Raw genomic sequence first — 18,278 nt, forward strand, 5'->3', positions numbered from 1 at the left:
GAGAGATTCAGCTGGGTTATAGGTGGGTCTTTCGCAAAACCAAACCTGTTTGCAAATGAGTGCATTCCGCTAATTTCGCAAAACCTGTTTGCAAATGAGTGCATTCCGCTAATCAGACAAGTAGTTTGTGACGGCCAGTTTTGTTCGGTATTCTTAATGCTAATTTACCCTGAATCAGTTTGGAACTTCCGGAATCCCTCTGGTTTGAAACATATCTCTCTGAGGTCAGAAACTTCTTGTAGTATTCCTTGTTAACTGCCTTGTTGTCATTAAATTTATTGCACTAGGTCGTCAAATTAAGCATAATTTTCAAACTGCCACAAAATAGGCTTGCAAAGACGCGTCAGTGGAAAGTGGTTAGTTTCAAGTTAAGAGTGAAACTAAAGTGGCCCTAACTTCAGTGTCTTCTAATGAACAGAACCTGAACCGAAAACTCTACCTCTACTCAAGTAGTGGCTTCACCAAGTGTCAGCTCCTTACGAAAAAGGTTGTATTGGGTTGGTCCATTTGTTGACCCCGGGAATCACTTACGCTACCAAGCCCAAAGTAACAAAGAAGGAAATGTCACAAAGCGTCAAAATCGCCTAACAGAACTTATGTTTTGATCTATGCTTTTAGTCCCAGATATATTTTAACCCAATTAATCTCGGCTGTTTGAAGCCAAAGATAAAACCAAGAGTGAACGTTTCATTAGGTGATGCCTCCACAAAACTGTATCCTTCCACAATTCGTTTGCGTAAACTTTTCTTGCTTTCCCCGACAGCTTAGGGTTCCATACTTCGTTCATGCATTATTGAAGCCGTTCTGATTTGCTCCACCTGTTTGGCTGCTTGGAACCTGTTCAATCTGCTCTTCTTTATCATATCAACTTTATACTTCAAGCCAAACATATCCGCGTCACGAAATAAGAGAAAATGTAAAGCGAAATCAACGATAGCTTCCGAAATATAATAAAACCGGTTGGGTGGTCCCGGGTTTAAACCAAACCTCCAGTTCGCCTGTCTAAACTCGGGCAGCCTTACAGTATCTCAGCTGCAATTTTCCTTTCGGATGGCATGGCAGCTAGACACCGAAATGGTGTAACGGCTGAAAAATTTTATTTAAATGATCACTCGATGTAATTATCAAACCGCAGTAATCATCAGATGTTATACTACTCTACTGATTAAGCTGAGTCGTGGAGTGTAACTTTGACTCCCGCCTCCCCTTGAAATATTCGAACTTATGAAGCTTTAGTACTGAGTAGTTCGTGACTTGCGATCTGAAAATCGCGGCTGGAGCGACGCGAGGGTTGTTGAATATCAGAAAAGCCCTGAGGTATTGAGTGTATTCATGCTTATAAAATGACTCGGCTGCTGGGATGGCTGTTCTGGCAGAAACAAGGGATGTATCGATGCATCGAACAAACCGATGTAAATAACCTTTTGACTTGCGTGTCTTATTTTGACCACATAATAGCTTCTCTAACCTGCCTTCAGTCTCACTGGTTGAAAAAATCAACTAGCAGTTTCCACACCGAGGATCCGTAGTTGTTTTTGACAAATTACCAAACTTACATGAAAAAATGACTTTCTATTCAACCTCATGCACTTTCCAACTTACTGAAATTAATATCTCCATTGAATACCCGAGTGGCCGGAACAGTCGTGGGTCCGAAATTTCTTGGAGTTTCTTAAGGTGCACACTTTCATCGACTCTCAGTGGGGATGAAATAGCCGTAAAGCGCTTCTCTACTTCTCAACAAAGATTGGCTTGAGTTACAGAACAAATTCTCAATTGGAAACCCAAAAATATTCCCACGTTAGAAAAAATAATGGCTTATTCGTTCCGAATGCCCATTTCGTCTGCCTACAACGAGCTGCATGAAGTATTCACAGGCTCAGTTACCTGTTACCCAGGTTTCTGTCGGCCATGAGATCATGAGATGGTGGCAAACCCCACATTATGACATGGTTCATTACATATCTGCTCCTGTTTCATTTCTGAGGCCACTTTTTGCGCTGCGCGGGTCCTGGATACTTAGATGAAGGCACTTGTTTCCAAGAAAATATATGGCACTTGAGCCATAATTTGAGAAGTGAACAACAATTACCGTTTCCGTGCACCACAGTTCCTTAGTGCTCCACCACCGCGTATGACACCCGCCTGTTTATTCTATTTGAATTTGTGTTTTGCTTGGCCTTCATAAATTAAACTCAGTGTGAGCGGACCAACATTGTATCTCCACACCACTGCATATGTTTATCCAACCCTTCGAGGTTAGGAACCCGGTTTTGTTAGTAGCGACCGCTCCGTTACTTCGCAATTCACCCACTTTAAACGGATCACACACATATTTTGTGTGTTTGTCAGTCGTAATCAAATTTGCATAAATTGATCGATACGTAAAAGCAAAACTTTCGTCTGTATTTTATAGTGGATTTAGACAAACATAGCACCACCTTCAAACATACGGTGATAAGTATGACACAGGCATTCGACAAATTATATCACATTGAAACAGTATATAGATTTTGAGAATGTGCTCTACTATTAGGATGTTTCCTAGTCCTCGTGAGCGACGCTTCCACCGTGTCAGTGCCAAGTGCGTAAGGATGCCCAATCACAATAGATTAACACTGGGTATAAATTCTGTGGTCCACTGTTTAAGGCTTGAAGAAGTTTGTGGTGAACATGAAGCAAAGAGGAGAACGCATGAAGTTAGCAGAGGAATCAAATAGGATATAGCCATTCCCGACTTGTACAAGAATAACGGCGGTTCCCGCAACCAACGCAGGTTGCATTCAGAAAGATCCAGGAAACTTCGATCTCTTCGAAAGTAGCTATGCAGTAGTATAATAACATTCCTCAAGCTGAGCAATGGCGCACTCTTTGGCTCCAGTGCGGCAGACATCTATGGACAACCTAATTGCCATTCATAAGTTAATGAGACAATACAGTCGGCTCTAAAGGCATCTCCTATTGTTCTTATTGACATTTTTGTCGGTATATTGTCATACCGGTATCCGTAATCCAGACTTGCATAGGGCAAACGTGCTCCGAGCATGACTTTTCGGAGAATACGTATGGGTTACTGGCAGTTGGGAAGAGAGGTACGTGGCGAAAACGAGAAAGTATGGAAAAGGAAGGTCGTTGGTTGCAGCAACTACAAATGCTGCAAGTCATCGCATAAAAGCACCATTGAAGATTGCCCAAATTATTACTTATGTGGTGGTAGTCTTTATGAAGATTTCCCCATGACTAATCTGCCGGCTTTCGTTTTTTCGTGTGCTTTAGTGCCCATGATGGTTCCAATACTCACCTTACTATAAAAATGAGTGATACACGGTTTATACGTACGTCATATGTTTTTCTGATTCTTTCAAACAAGCCTGCGGATTGTCTGCAAGGAACACATCTTTGTCGGATCCCTTTCAAATATTAGACAAGAATGCCACACGTGTCCCATTAGAATCAATAGTTTGTCCATCAGCGGAGACCATCTATACCAATCCATTCCTTCCAGCCAATTCGACTGGAGGTGAAGTTTTGCTGGTATAAAGACGGCCAACAGGGTGTTATGCACAACAGCTCCTCTGCTGGTGTGCTTTAATGTGATCTTTTAATATTCCAGTTTCGCTGATTGCAAGTTAACTCAGACATTTCCAAGTGACTCGCTTTTTAAAACACCCTGAGTGAAATTCATACTACATTTTACTGAATAGACTGTCTGGTGGGCATTGAAAATTTTCTAACGGTCGTATTTCTTATTCTTAAAAGAACCGCGCCTTCTGTGTGGTGGTTCTTGACGGAGAGTCAAACATCTAAGCCTGTCTAAGTTCACCACACCAATACGAAGGCAGAAAAGGCAAACTATTATTGTTGTCCATCTGAGCGACCCACCTGCTAAAAAGCTAGCCAGCTCTTCTCTGGCTATACACTCGCACTTGTTGTGGAAATAGTGTATTTAAAAAAAACATCACTTTCACGCATCTGCAAATTGACTGCCATACATTGGATGCCGGATGAACTGAGGTACAGCTTGCGGGTGGAATTCGAGGTTACAAGTGGTTTACTGACATGTTTTTTATCGACAGCTAGGAAGTCCTTGAATATACATCAGTCGTTGCAGATGATCATCAACCAATATTCAGACGCTTCACTTACACCTGCCTCAGATAAGTGAGCACTAGGATCTGTTTGCTTAGATTGATGGAATACCGCTTAGCTACTAGTACATTGGAAAATCAGAAGAAAATGAGACATTCCAATAAATCCCTCGAAGAAAACTAATGTTTCTGTTTCAGTCAGTCTCTATACACTTGCATGTTCGCATAAACTGTACACAGTTTTTTCCACCAATTTTCTGGTCCTATGAAAACTGCAATGTTCATGACAAGGCCTAATGTTCAACCGAAACAGGGAATTTTAAAAAAAACACCATTTTCACCCATTACACATGTACTTTATTCGGTTCTCTTTGACAGGCTTTCTTTAATAAGATAGGCTTGGGAATAATGACGAGGATGAAAATACACTGCGATACCTTGAATAATATGCCAACGGAATCATGAGGTGGCCTTTGTGCAGCACATTACACATCACAAACTAGAGATTCACTTGAGGATACAGTAAAGACCAAAGTGATATGCAACTGAGAGTATTTATCTAAATCAGACCAATTTGAGTTCAAGTAAAATATAAGGTTGATGGAAACTCTGGGAGTGTGCTTAACTGCTGAGCCTCAACAAGGGCGAAACTGGTCGTGGCCCGTCGAAGAGTCTTTAGAAACCTCGTAAGTAATTTCCTTTACAACCTCTTTCTGTTAACAGGGCTTCTGAATCACTGGATTGTTTGTAGGAAAACCTAGGTCAACTCCTGGTGTCTTTAAGTAAAATTGAGTTCAAGTAAAATATAAGGTTGATGGAAACTCTGGGAGTGTGCTTGCTTAACTGGCCTCAACAAGGGCGAAACTGGTCGTGGCCCGTCGAAGAGTCTTTAGAAACCTCGTAAGTAATTTCCTTTACAACCTCTTTCTGTTAACAGGGCTTCTGAATCACTGGATTGTTTGTAGGAAAACCTAGGTCAACTCCTGGTGTCTTTAAGTAAAATAATTCATCCATTTACTGTGAGCATACGACCAATCATTCAAAACTTAGTGTCAATACTTGCTGCCCACGAGGAACTACTACAACATTTGAAATTAATGTCCAGAAAAGAGGGTTGGCTGCAGGATTTTTAGTTACGTGAATTTGAAGAAGTTAACTGGGTAGATAAGGGTTGAGATTTGGCGTCTGAATCAAATGTATGCTTGAAAGCTAACTGACCGTAGGTGTCGGGATAAAGCTTAAGCTACTGGTCTACTGAAAAGGGTACTCTTAACTGGAATTCGTAAACAATTTGCAAAAGATGCATGCTAGTATGGTTTTAAATAATCGCACGCTTCTGGTGAGTTTGGCTGAGTTTTTACTTGACATCGTTAGATGGGCTTGAAACTGCTTACCTACAGTGAAATACTCCGAATTGTTCATGTTGATCTTCTGATCTTCAGCCGCTTCCTTAAATGTTATTTTGATAACCGAAACCCACTTATCCCTACTTGTGTGGAGCCGTCTCTTTATCTGAAGCACGACTTAAACTCAGTCTTTCGTAATGGGTTTCGAAATCTGCAGTCATTCTGTTTTCTTTGTCTGGCTAGTTATCTTGTCAAATGTACTTGGGTAGGAAGTTACCTGTACACAATTCTACTTGAGTAGCATCCTTTTTACTTTCCCCAAGCCTGCCTTTTTCTGTAAATTTGAAGTTCACCTGGTTGATACACATGTAATTTGGTCTCCTGTTGATTCTCAGTGGGTGGATGAGATATTCCTTGACGGGAACTACCGGCAGTAACTTCAGTTTTCGTAAAGCTGTCTTGAACAGATAGCATTGTTTTACCAAAACGGGAATTCAAGTGATGGGGATGGATCAGCTGGAATTAGAGCAGTTCTACAATACCACCCCAAATATGGTTTTGGTGAGCACATTCAACATCTGTACAAAATGCAGTTAGGCTATCAACCATTATCATGCACATGGTAGTCATTCGCACGTTTCCGTTAACATTAAATAGTCAACGTAATTTCTCACACCCTGTCAATTAGAAGACTTTAGCCATTAAATTATGGTGCGCGAAGAATAGGAAATTACGTTCATAGTACGCTTCGGATGATCGTTCGATCCTAATTTGTGTAACAACGTTCCATGTTGCCTAGCGGAACATTTCCGGTAGCACGCACATTTAAGGTACTGTATCAGGCTACATGTATACATTCGGAACCAAGCGTAAAAACCATATTCGCTTTTCCTTCAAACGTATCTGGGATACGTAGATGCCTTGACTAGCTCTACTTCTTATTTCAGTCGATTGATCCCTGTTGCTTATCAATTCGAACCTTACAATTCCAAGAGCTAGCGCTGCCAAGGTGTCTTTCATGGTCGCTCCTTCAGTAAAACATGGTTAGTCATTGACCTGCTTGTCAGTGCGCCTTAGTCTAAACATTTCATCTTAGCTGAAGTTTGTACATCTACACGGCGCGTGTAGTGAAACAGCTTTTAAGCTTCAGATCCTACTGGTTGATTTCTGGCTGTGACATGATCACAGGTGTTACGTTGCAGTTGGGCGGCATGACTTGAGTCGGGACGACCGATCGAACCTCATGAGAAAAGTATTGTGGTGTGTCCGAATTTAAAAGTACAAACTATCTGGCATGTCAGTTCATAAAACGTTTCATTGAAATAGCCTAACAAAATAAGCCACCACATTTGATCGAACACCCGTCAGAACAAGCGAACCACTTTTGGGTGCATCCTGATTGTGAACACCCTGCGTTTATTTTGGTGAATAGGGTAAGTTTGGCACTAAAACGTGCCATCAAACACACCGGTGCAATTATAGATTCAAATAAGGAAGAAATCACCCCTAATGCATTGTATTCAAGCGACAAATATGTTTCTAGGAAGATATTCCCTGCGTCACAGCTACAGCTCATGCCATGTCGGTTAACAGTGAGGTTGAATTAGGCAAATATACACTCATTTGCAAAGTAATTTGGTTTTTCGAAAGAATCACCTGGAACCCAGCTGAATCTCTCGTTTGTGGTGTTTTCAGGCAACTGAATGTGTTGCACCAGGCCGCCTCATGTTTCAGTCGCTACGATATTCGAGATATCGGATACATGTATACCTTTGTAATGTACTACTCATAAGGCTGTTGAAAATCCGCCGACAGCCCACGACCAGTTTCGCCCTTTTTGGGGCTCATCAGGTAGGCGCAGTCCCCGGATTTCTGTTAACCTCATGTTCTACTTGAAACCGAATTGCACGAAATTAGCGAATATACACTCATTTGCAAGCTAATTTGCTTTTTGAGAGACTCACCTGGAACCCAGCTGAATCTCTCGTTTGTGATGTTTTCAGATTGAATTTACTTGGATTAAACTCCCATGGATCCAGCAGTGCGTTATCAGCGAATCACTGGTTACATCACAGACTATTGTCAGACTATTCACAGACTATTCACTGATATCCTCGTTCAGAGAGCGAACTAAATCCAACGTTATTCTTTTTGACAGTTTTTCGCGAGTTCCTGACAAACTATTCAACCAGAAAACGTACTCTGTTATCCTACTGTGGGACATTCAGTCGAGAGATTTAGGATAGGATTACTCAGGAAGTCTCAAAAATACAAGGTACGCGACACTGATATGGCTAATCGATTAGGCGAATGATCAGGAAGCCGGGCTGTTGCCACAGCAACAGCATAAACAAAGTACATTTACCTGTTGGACGCATTCACGGCGAACACCCTACTCTAGTTTTGACGACGCAATTATGACTGAAAGCAAGGTTACGATTTCTTCTATGATAAATCAACTCGACATTATTGAGAAGTGCTATGGCCAAATTAAAATGTTTTTCTCAACAGTCAGCGGATGCTAATTTTCCCTGATTTCGTACCCAATCACAAAATAACATCCTTAAAATGGCAAAACTAGCTTATTCAAATGACGCCGAGAAGAGTAAGGAAAGAATGTAATCCAGTAGGGTACTTGGAAGGGTGAGGTCAAACTCGGGCTACTGCGGTTAACGGGACCAATAAAACCGTAGATCACTGATTTCCAACAGTGATTCCGAAAAAGCTCGCAGCGGCGTGCCGCCCACAGAAGGTGAACCAAACGAAATGCAGCACAGAATTATTTTGACCCGTAACCGAATAAGTCAAGACACAATTTTGACGCGGTTTCCGTGGCCTACATACAGTTTGGTTAGTTTCATTGGGCTGACATAGCTGTTTATCGGCTACCACTGTAATTATATTCTTTTTGCCGGAAGTTGCTATTTAGCGGTTTATTAGACAATTCTACTTCAGCTAATAAGGTCTTTCACCAAACATCTTATCCGAAACACTCAATCCACCACGGAGATGACGCACAGTGAAATTCAAATGTGTCAAGAGTGTTTCCCATTCCGATAACTACTTTAATACGTCTCAGACAATAATTGATCTCCAAAGTTGCGTATATGTAGAGTGCATAGGGTACATATATGTGCATCGTGAAGCCTCTTCATGCAGATACCATTGAACGCTGTGCACTAAAAGTGATGTAAGTTTGTGCACAAAACTCCGCATATTCAGAGCTATGTTCAGCTACGCCAACTTGTGAGGTCGAAACTTGGATACAAATCGAAGTTCTTTGAAAACACGAAGGAGTTTCTTATCGACGACTTCTAAGCATCCTCAGAAAAATTCTGAGTAAGAAAATATTAAAATTCTTTCTTCTCGGAGATTTCTGAAGGCTCTTCGACAGATCACGACTGGTTTCACCTTTCTTGGGCCACATCAGATAAGCTCAGTCCACGAGATTCAAACCGCCTCAGGTTCTACTTGAACTCAAGTTTTAAGAACCCTACGAAATAAGTCAACCTGGTTTTATTGAGGGCCTCAAATAAAACCCAGCTGATCTCATCGTATATGCTATTCTCTAACTAAATTTGTGGCACAATTTCGCCTCGTCTTTCATCTGACACTATATTCGAGATAGCGCACTACATTTTCTTGACGCAGCGTACCACTCACCAGGTTTCTGAAGAAGAGCATCATAAACGATAGATAAGCATTAAATCCAGTCACTTGTCATAACCAGTGTGGAGTGTAACTGAGTGTACTTTGCGAACTCCGTATAATTTAGGTTGAAGCAGAATATAAGGATGACGAGAACTTGGAAACTGCACCTACATAGTGAGTCCTAAGAAGGGCAAGAAAAGTCGTGGATTTTGGAAACGTTTTCAGAAATTCCATAGCTATTGTCCTTGTTGAAAATATACTTCCATATCTCGAATATCATACCAAGCAAAACATGAGGCTTCCTTTATGCAGCACATTCAGTCAAATCATTGTAAACCAGCGATTTAGCTGGATTCAGTTGAGTGTCTTGTTAGAACCATATTAGCGGACAAATGTGTGTACTTTGCGGGTGATTGTGCTTCGAGGAACTTCGACACGTACTCAACACAGACTGTGCTGGTTCATTCACGTTCCACGGCAACAAAACAAAGGGGTAGTAACTCCAACATTGGAACCAAGACTATCCTGAGTTAAAATAACTTTCGGGTGACTATAACATCATCATCACCATCATCATTATCAGCTGCAAGAGCCGCGTACTTGTCGTACAGTGGTTGTAGCTTCCACAGTTTCATTCACTAATGATTTGGGGACGTGGGGTAGGTTGATGCACATTGGAAAAGGGAGCTGATAAATTAGTGCGTAAATACAGCACTGTAATTGGACTGTTAAGTGGGGAGTGGGAAGGGAGCTATGCATTGAAGACAATGTCTTGGATGCATGAGCGCCAGTGAGGGCGCGACTTGTCCATGTTTGACAATGCGTCTAACCATTGATATGGCTCGTCTCGGGGTCCCCATCCAGGAAGACAGCAATGACCGGCGCAGCTGAGTTTGCTGGTAATGGCTTTTACACTTCGCTACCAAGTCATTGTTTGAATGCCCCTGGCTCTCTTCTATCCTTCACGTGGCTGCACTAAAAGGGCCCTTTGTGGAATCTGGTCGACGCAGCACGTGGCCAAGCCACAGCAACCGATGCAGTATGATCAGTTCATCTATCGAGAGTGAGCTATTTCTCCCGAATACCACTCGACATACTTCAGTATTGTTGATCGAGTGTTCCCACCAGACTCGGGCAATGCTCCGAAGACATCGATGGTCAAACACTGAGTCTTTTGACGTCCTCGGCGCACAGCGCCTAGAATTCTTATCCATATAGTAATTTGGAGCGCACCGCAGCATTGTAAACTTGACCCTTGACAGAGACACCACAGGTGACGCAGGTTCACAAAAGCTGCTCTGGCCTTCCGAATCCGAAATTTGTATCAGTACTGTTAAGGTATGTTGAGTTTTCGGGTAAACAACCGGACTACGGGATACGTCACTGGGAACTAAGACACCATTCAATGAAAAAGCAGTGACGACAGTTTTTTAAACATATTAGGATTATACTCGTCTTAAATTATCATCACCCAACTTATCCTGATGAGGATGTCTCAATTTTGAAAATATCAGATTATACAAGTGGGCTTTTTCAAAATCCCTGATCCTTCGCATCTAAACTTGTTTAACTGAGTAAAATCAGAATCCGCATAAAAAAATCGAAACAAGCAAGGCTTTCACTTCCAATACTAGGTAACTGAACTGGAAAGCAGCAAGTTCCAGCTGTAGTCTTTTTGGATTTTCACCGAACCTGCACTGGGAAATGATTTCATGGATGCTAGATGGTGTTTCTTTACGTGAAGGTTTAGAAACCGTCATTCAAATTGCCCCGTAGTTCATCTAATTTGTGTTCACATTGCTTTTGTCTGGGTGGTCGTACTCCTAAATTGATTGAATTATGATGGGCACAATACGAGCGCGATGATGGCCTGAACACGAGTTCACTGTTATTACGATAATCCCATAACTATCCGCAGTGCAACTTGTGCAGTGCTTGTGCAGTGCAACTTGTCCGGCGAACATCTAACAACCGTGTCACTAGCTCACCGTAAAGTTCTAACTGGGGCTTAATCGATAAACGCCACGATATCGCCTACCGAGTTGCCATTAGGGCTGGTGGCCAAGCTGTGGCTTCAGAGAGAAAATTCTCACCTTTTCAGTCATGATACTCTAAGTAATGATAGAGTGGTACTGATAGTTTCCATGTCGCAAATCTAAAGTACAAGTCCGACAATAATGCGTAATACTTCGGGACCAGAAAATAGCTGAGCTCAAGCATAGCAGTCCTAAGCCTACAGAAATACTACTCCTGCGTCTGCTCAAACCTCTTCCAAAGAGCACGACCGGTTTCGTCTTTTTTTGGGCTCTCAGATAGATAGCATCTCGGAGTTCGCGTAAAACTTTCGTCCTACTTGAGATAAAATTGTATGCAATAGGCGAAATACATTAATTGAGTTTTGATGGGATACTCCATTGTATCCAGCTGAACATTACATTAATGGTGTTTTTCAGTAACGTCATGAGTAGCACGTTCTGTCAAGAAAACGTGCTGCTATATCCCGAACATCGTGATAACTGAAACATGAGACAGCCTTGGGCAGCATATTTAGTTGAAGCGAGAAATTTTGCTGCATTTTGTTGAGTCTTCCTAAGAAACCAGACTAGTGTGTAATCGGGATAATATTTGAAATAATTTCTTAGTTATTCAAATAAGGCTACAAAGACCTTGTGTAATCAGTCGACAATAACCGGTGGGGGAAACAATAAAAATTGTGATCCACTTTTCCGATAGGATTGGGCTTGCCAACCACACATACTTACCGAAAGCTTAAGTGATAATTCCTTGGAAAATACTACTCCGCGTTCTAGCTCCACCTCGGCTATGGATCTGGTACAGCGCTCGGTCCGGAAGCAGTACTCCTGTTCACAGTCTGTATTGTTCCGAAACGTGGTGGAAAACAATGAGTGCGATTTCGGCAATCGATGACGGTGATCATCAAAATATTCCGTTGGTTCATGTGTCACAGTAACATCGTCCCAAATTACTTTTAAGTCCAAGTCATTGATGTCAATTTTCTTCTGTTCCTTTGTAGCCGTTGCCAGAAACGTGTCTATGGCCCATATCTTAATATCCGATTGTAAGTCATACATTTCCGCATCTTTTGATTCTGGTGCGCTTGGTTTCGGAGGTTTCAGTTTATTGAACATTTTTTGTGAAAAACGACAACTGAACCTAAGTGCGCCGTCTCACTTCGAACAGCGCTTTGTCGAAAAGCGAAATTTGGGTGTGCCCTATTTGATTGGCCACTGTCATCTGATAAATCATTGGTTAGTCCATTAGTTCGACATTGCCCAATAGGCAGGCGTGTGAAATCAAGTAAACTGTTGGGTGGTTGTGTCAGAAATTCCTACCAAACCCAATCAACCCTCTTCTGAAAATTCAGGGAAATTCCACCGATGTTGACCCTCAAATTCGTTATCGCTCAGCATAGGGGCAGACATTTCTATCCAATGTTCAGCGCCGAAAGTTGCACTTAGTTCTTGTTAGTCAGGTGTTCTGTCAAGCAGTTATATTCTGCTTCAGGCCGTCGCAATATTAGATGGTCCTAGTACAGACCACTCTGCCAACAGTCTTGAAGGCTGTGGTTTCAGAAACCAGGACGTCATCATCTGAACCATTTACGCATCGCTCAGCACTTTATCTGCTTAGAGGAACAGAAGCGAACTCAAAAGCGTCAGTAAATCCATGTCCTACTTGCATGTTTCCACATTAGAACGGTTGGTCAAACAGACGGACGCGATCTTTTCTGTTGGCCGCGCGAATCTTTCGGTTTGAGCTGAAAATGGATACATTTTTCGCCCACAACTATTCAGGATTTCCCCGAGGCATACTGAAAGCAAAGGTGATAGTAACTGTACGTGGTTGTGGCTAAAATTCCATCGAGTGATTTCACTTGATGGGCTCATGTATTTCTATTACCCGAATGTTCGGGTAATTACATTCCTCATGCGCATTTCAGGATGCTCTTAACACCTGAAGACTGTGGGCTCGCCCAAACTGGTAAAAAGTACTATCAGTACCGTTGTCCAATGGCAGTTGTTCTTGTGACTTTTCTGACCAAGTTCTATATGTATTCCGAAACCTACCTGCCCGTTGTAGCATGAGGGGATAAGCAAGAAGTCACGAAGATCTAGAAATGGTGTTTTTTTCCTGATTCACCATCAATCTGGGATATTTGATTAGTCAGGCAGAGTATGGTCATGCCCCTCCACTAGGTGGAAAGGAGTTGGCCGATTATAAAAAAGCCTCTTTTAAATGTGACACTATATGGTCACAAAATTAGCTATGGGGGTTCGGGAGAACACTCTTTGTTGAAAAATGGCTAGCAGTCTTGGATTCGTATTTCACTCCTAAAACAGATGGAATGACATCAGTAAAATGTTCGGGAATACTTCATGCTCCAAGAGGAACCAAGTGTTAATGATGTGCACTAAGCTTCAGGTAGAATTGAAATTACACACCGGAAAATAATACGCTCGCCTGTCTCGACCTCCTCCTTCAAAAACACATATCCTGGCGACAACCCAGTGCACAACGACAACCAGCTAACTGGTCCGGCTTAGAACTGACATCATGCTCACCAACTGTGTCGGCCACATGAAATGGCTTCTGGAATTTCCAGACATGTGCAGGATACTGATGGCACGAAGACTCGAAGACCCCACAGCATTGTAGCCACTTCCATTCCGTGCTGCGGCATTGCCACAGGAAAACTTTGGTAAATCAACCAAACTTTGGCGAAATACACTTGTTTGCAAACTAACTTGGTTTTGCAAGAGAATCACCTGGAACCCAGCTGAATCTGTCGTTTGTGATTTTTACATGCAAACAAATGTGCTGCATCAGACGGCGTCATGTTTAAGTTGCTAAGATCTTCAAGATATCGCGATACATGTATATTCGTACTGCACTACTCATAAGGCTGCTGAAGAATTTTCAGCAAAGGAGCTTTTGGATTGGTCTTACGCTCGCTGGAGCACTAAAAAAGATTAAAGTCGCCTACAACTGTAGGGCCCACATCTAGTTGGTTGGACAAGTTACTGAGTGTTGATTTAAACAGAGGAATGCGTTGTTGTTCACAAACCTAGTCAACAGGAAATGAGGTTCCATCATCATACACCAATAACGCCGATGGAAGCGCGTCCAGCCCAGTGTGTCGTTTTACGTCGGGGAGGTAGATACTAACTCGTGCAGATAACACGGGTCGATTGAGTGCTTCAGTGGTTGGTGTAACACCATCCTGGTGCGTCTATCCGTGTGGACAGTGAGCTCACCTTGTGCAAAACTCACTTTTGCTGTTGTGGTGAAAGGATGCTCAACGTTGGGTCGAAGTATGATTTTATCCTCTGGGGCAACTCCCTCGAGAAACCCTGTTTTTGGTTCTTCTAAAGCGTTTATTTTTACGAGCTTACAAAAGGGCACTTCCGTCAGTCCTTCAGGAAAAGATGGCGGGTTAAATCAGTGAACTAAGCAGTGTACAAAATATGAACTGTTCTAGGGTTTGCGAAACCGACTTCGCTGAATGTATAAGGCATGACGACACTGTGGGACATTTCTCGGAAACATACAACACTTTTGAATCCGTGATATCAGTTTGTCTGTCAATGGAAGAGTTTGCACTGCGGCAGTGGATCAGAAACATGGCTTCTCATTGTCAGCTGTAAGAACCGCGTACTTGTCCCAAGTGGTCGCAGCTACCACAGTTTCCTTCACCGATGATTCGGGGAGGTGGGGTAGACAGATTCGCATTGGAGGCGGGAGCTGATAAATTAGTGCGTAAATACAGCACTGTCAGTGGACTGTTAAGTGGGGGGAATAGGGAAAGGAACTATGCAGTGAGGGCAATGGCTTGGATGCATAAGCGCCGCTGAGGGCGCGACTGGGCCATGTATCACAATGTCTCTAATCATTCATCATTGTCAGCTGTAATAACCGCGTACTCGTCGTACTGTGGTTGTAGCTGCCGCAGTTTCGTTCACCGATGGTTTGGTATGGTTTGATATGGCCTGTCTCGGGGTTCCCATTCAGGAAGACAGCAATGACCGGCGCAGCTGAGTTTGCTGGTAATGGCTTTTACACTTCGCTACCAAGTCATTGTTTGAATGCCCCTGGCTCTCTTCTATCCTTCACGTGGCTGCACTAAAAGGGCCCTTTGTGGAATCTGGTCGACGCAGCACGTGGCCAAGCCACAGCAACCGATGCAGTATGATCAGTTCATCTATCGAGAGTGAGCTATTTCTCCCGAATACCACTCGACATACTTCAGTATTGTTGATCGAGTGTTCCCACCAGACTCGGGCAATGCTCCGAAGACATCGATGGTCAAACACTGAGTCTTTTGACGTCCTCGGCGCACAGCGCCTAGAATTCTTATCCATATAGTAATTTGGAGCGCACCGCAGCATTGTAAACTTGACCCTTGACAGAGACACCACAGGTGACGCAGGTTCACAAAAGCTGCTCTGGCCTTCCGAATCCGAAATTTGTATCAGTACTGTTAAGGTATGTTGAGTTTTCGGGTAAACAACCGGACTACGGGATACGTCACTGGGAACTAAGACACCATTCAATGAAAAAGCAGTGACGACAGTTTTTTAAACATATTAGGATTATACTCGTCTTAAATTATCATCACCCAACTTATCCTGATGAGGATGTCTCAATTTTGAAAATATCAGATTATACAAGTGGGCTTTTTCAAAATCCCTGATCCTTCGCATCTAAACTTGTTTAACTGAGTAAAATCAGAATCCGCATAAAAAAATCGAAACAAGCAAGGCTTTCACTTCCAATACTAGGTAACTGAACTGGAAAGCAGCAAGTTCCAGCTGTAGTCTTTTTGGATTTTCACCGAACCTGCACTGGGAAATGATTTCATGGATGCTAGATGGTGTTTCTTTACGTGAAGGTTTAGAAACCGTCATTCAAATTGCCCCGTAGTTCATCTAATTTGTGTTCACATTGCTTTTGTCTGGGTGGTCGTACTCCTAAATTGATTGAATTATGATGGGCACAATACGAGCGCGATGATGGCCTGAACACGAGTTCACTGTTATTACAATAATCCCATAACTATCCGCAGTGCAACTTGTGCAGTGCTTGTGCAGTGCAACTTGTCGGGCGAACATCTAACAACCGTGTCACTAGCTCACCGTAAAGTTCTAACTGGGGCTTAATCGATAAACGCCACGATATCGCCTACCGAGTTGCCATTAGGGCTGGTGGCCAAGCTGTGGCTTCAGAGAGAAAATTCTCACCTTTTCAGTCATGATACTCTAAGTAATGATAGAGTGGTACTGATAGTTTCCATGTCGCAAATCTAAAGTACAAGTCCGACAATAATGCGTAATACTTCGGGACCAGAAAATAGCTGAGCTCAAGCATAGCAGTCCTAAGCCTACAGAAATACTACTCCTGCGTCTGCTCAAACCTCTTCCAAAGAGCACGACCGGTTTCGTCTTTTTTTGGGCTCTCAGATAGATAGCATCTCGGAGTTCGCGTAAAACTTTCGTCCTACTTGAGATAAAATTGTATGCAATAGGCGAAATACATTAATTGAGTTTTGATGGGATACTCCATTGTATCCAGCTGAACATTACATTAATGGTGTTTTTCAGTAACGTCATGAGTAGCACGTTCTGTCAAGAAAACGTGCTGCTATATCCCGAACATCGTGATAACTGAAACATGAGACAGCCTTGGGCAGCATATTTAGTTGAAGCGAGAAATTTTGCTGCATTTTGTTGAGTCTTCCTAAGAAACCAGACTAGTGTGTAATCGGGATAATATTTGAAATAATTTCTTAGTTATTCAAATAAGGCTACAAAGACCTTGTGTAACCAGTCGACAATAACCGGTGGGGGAAACAATAAAAATTGTGATCCACTTTTCCGATAGGATTGGGCTTGCCAACCACACATACTTACCGAAAGCTTAAGTGATAATTCCTTGGAAAATACTACTCCGCGTTCTAGCTCCACCTCGGCTATGGATCTGGTACAGCGCTCGGTCCGGAAGCAGTACTCCTGTTCACAGTCTGTATTGTTCCGAAACGTGGTGGAAAACAATGAGTGCGATTTCGGCAATCGATGACGGTGATCATCAAAATATTCCGTTGGTTCATGTGTCACAGTAACATCGTCCCAAATTACTTTTAAGTCCAAGTCATTGATGTCAATTTTCTTCTGTTCCTTTGTAGCCGTTGCCAGAAACGTGTCTATGGCCCATATCTTAATATCCGATTGTAAGTCATACATTTCCGCATCTTTTGATTCTGGTGCGCTTGGTTTCGGAGGTTTCAGTTTATTGAACATTTTTTGTGAAAAACGACAACTGAACCTAAGTGCGCCGTCTCACTTCGAACAGCGCTTTGTCGAAAAGCGAAATTTGGGTGTGCCCTATTTGATTGGCCACTGTCATCTGATAAATCATTGGTTAGTCCATTAGTTCGACATTGCCCAATAGGCAGGCGTGTGAAATCAAGTAAACTGTTGGGTGGTTGTGTCAGAAATTCCTACCAAACCCAATCAACCCTCTTCTGAAAATTCAGGGAAATTCCACCGATGTTGACCCTCAAATTCGTTATCGCTCAGCATAGGGGCAGACATTTCTATCCAATGTTCAGCGCCGAAAGTTGCACTTAGTTCTTGTTAGTCAGGTGTTCTGTCAAGCAGTTATATTCTGCTTCAGGCCGTCGCAATATTAGATGGTCCTAGTACAGACCACTCTGCCAACAGTCTTGAAGGCTGTGGTTTCAGAAACCAGGACGTCATCATCTGAACCATTTACGCATCGCTCAGCACTTTATCTGCTTAGAGGAACAGAAGCGAACTCAAAAGCGTCAGTAAATCCATGTCCTACTTGCATGTTTCCACATTAGAACGGTTGGTCAAACAGACGGACGCGATCTTTTCTGTTGGCCGCGCGAATCTTTCGGTTTGAGCTGAAAATGGATACATTTTTCGCCCACAACTATTCAGGATTTCCCCGAGGCATACTGAAAGCAAAGGTGATAGTAACTGTACGTGGTTGTGGCTAAAATTCCATCGAGTGATTTCACTTGATGGGCTCATGTATTTCTATTACCCGAATGTTCGGGTAATTACATTCCTCATGCGCATTTCAGGATGCTCTTAACACCTGAAGACTGTGGGCTCGCCCAAACTGGTAAAAAGTACTATCAGTACCGTTG

The 18,278-nt window shown here is 42.6% G+C and overlaps 1 protein-coding gene across 1 annotated transcript in view; it reads right to left on the reverse strand.

Annotated features, from left to right (window-relative positions):
- Positions 1 to 17,424, reverse strand: part of T265_05759 (hypothetical protein) — a gene marked incomplete at both ends in the record, with an annotated part of 29,490 nt that extends 12,066 nt beyond the window's left edge. Inside the window, 3 exons of the mRNA XM_009170839.1 lie at positions 11,848 to 12,259; positions 15,349 to 15,448; positions 17,010 to 17,424. Coding sequence (XP_009169103.1) covers positions 11,848 to 12,259; positions 15,349 to 15,448; positions 17,010 to 17,400 — 903 coding nt within the window. The remainder of the gene's footprint in view (positions 1 to 11,847; positions 12,260 to 15,348; positions 15,449 to 17,009) is intronic.
- Between the last annotated feature and the right edge of the window lie 854 nt (positions 17,425 to 18,278).

Source organism: Opisthorchis viverrini (genome assembly GCF_000715545.1).
Source record: "Opisthorchis viverrini unplaced genomic scaffold opera_v5_106, whole genome shotgun sequence".
Classification (NCBI taxonomy): Eukaryota; Metazoa; Platyhelminthes; class Trematoda; order Opisthorchiida; family Opisthorchiidae; genus Opisthorchis; species Opisthorchis viverrini.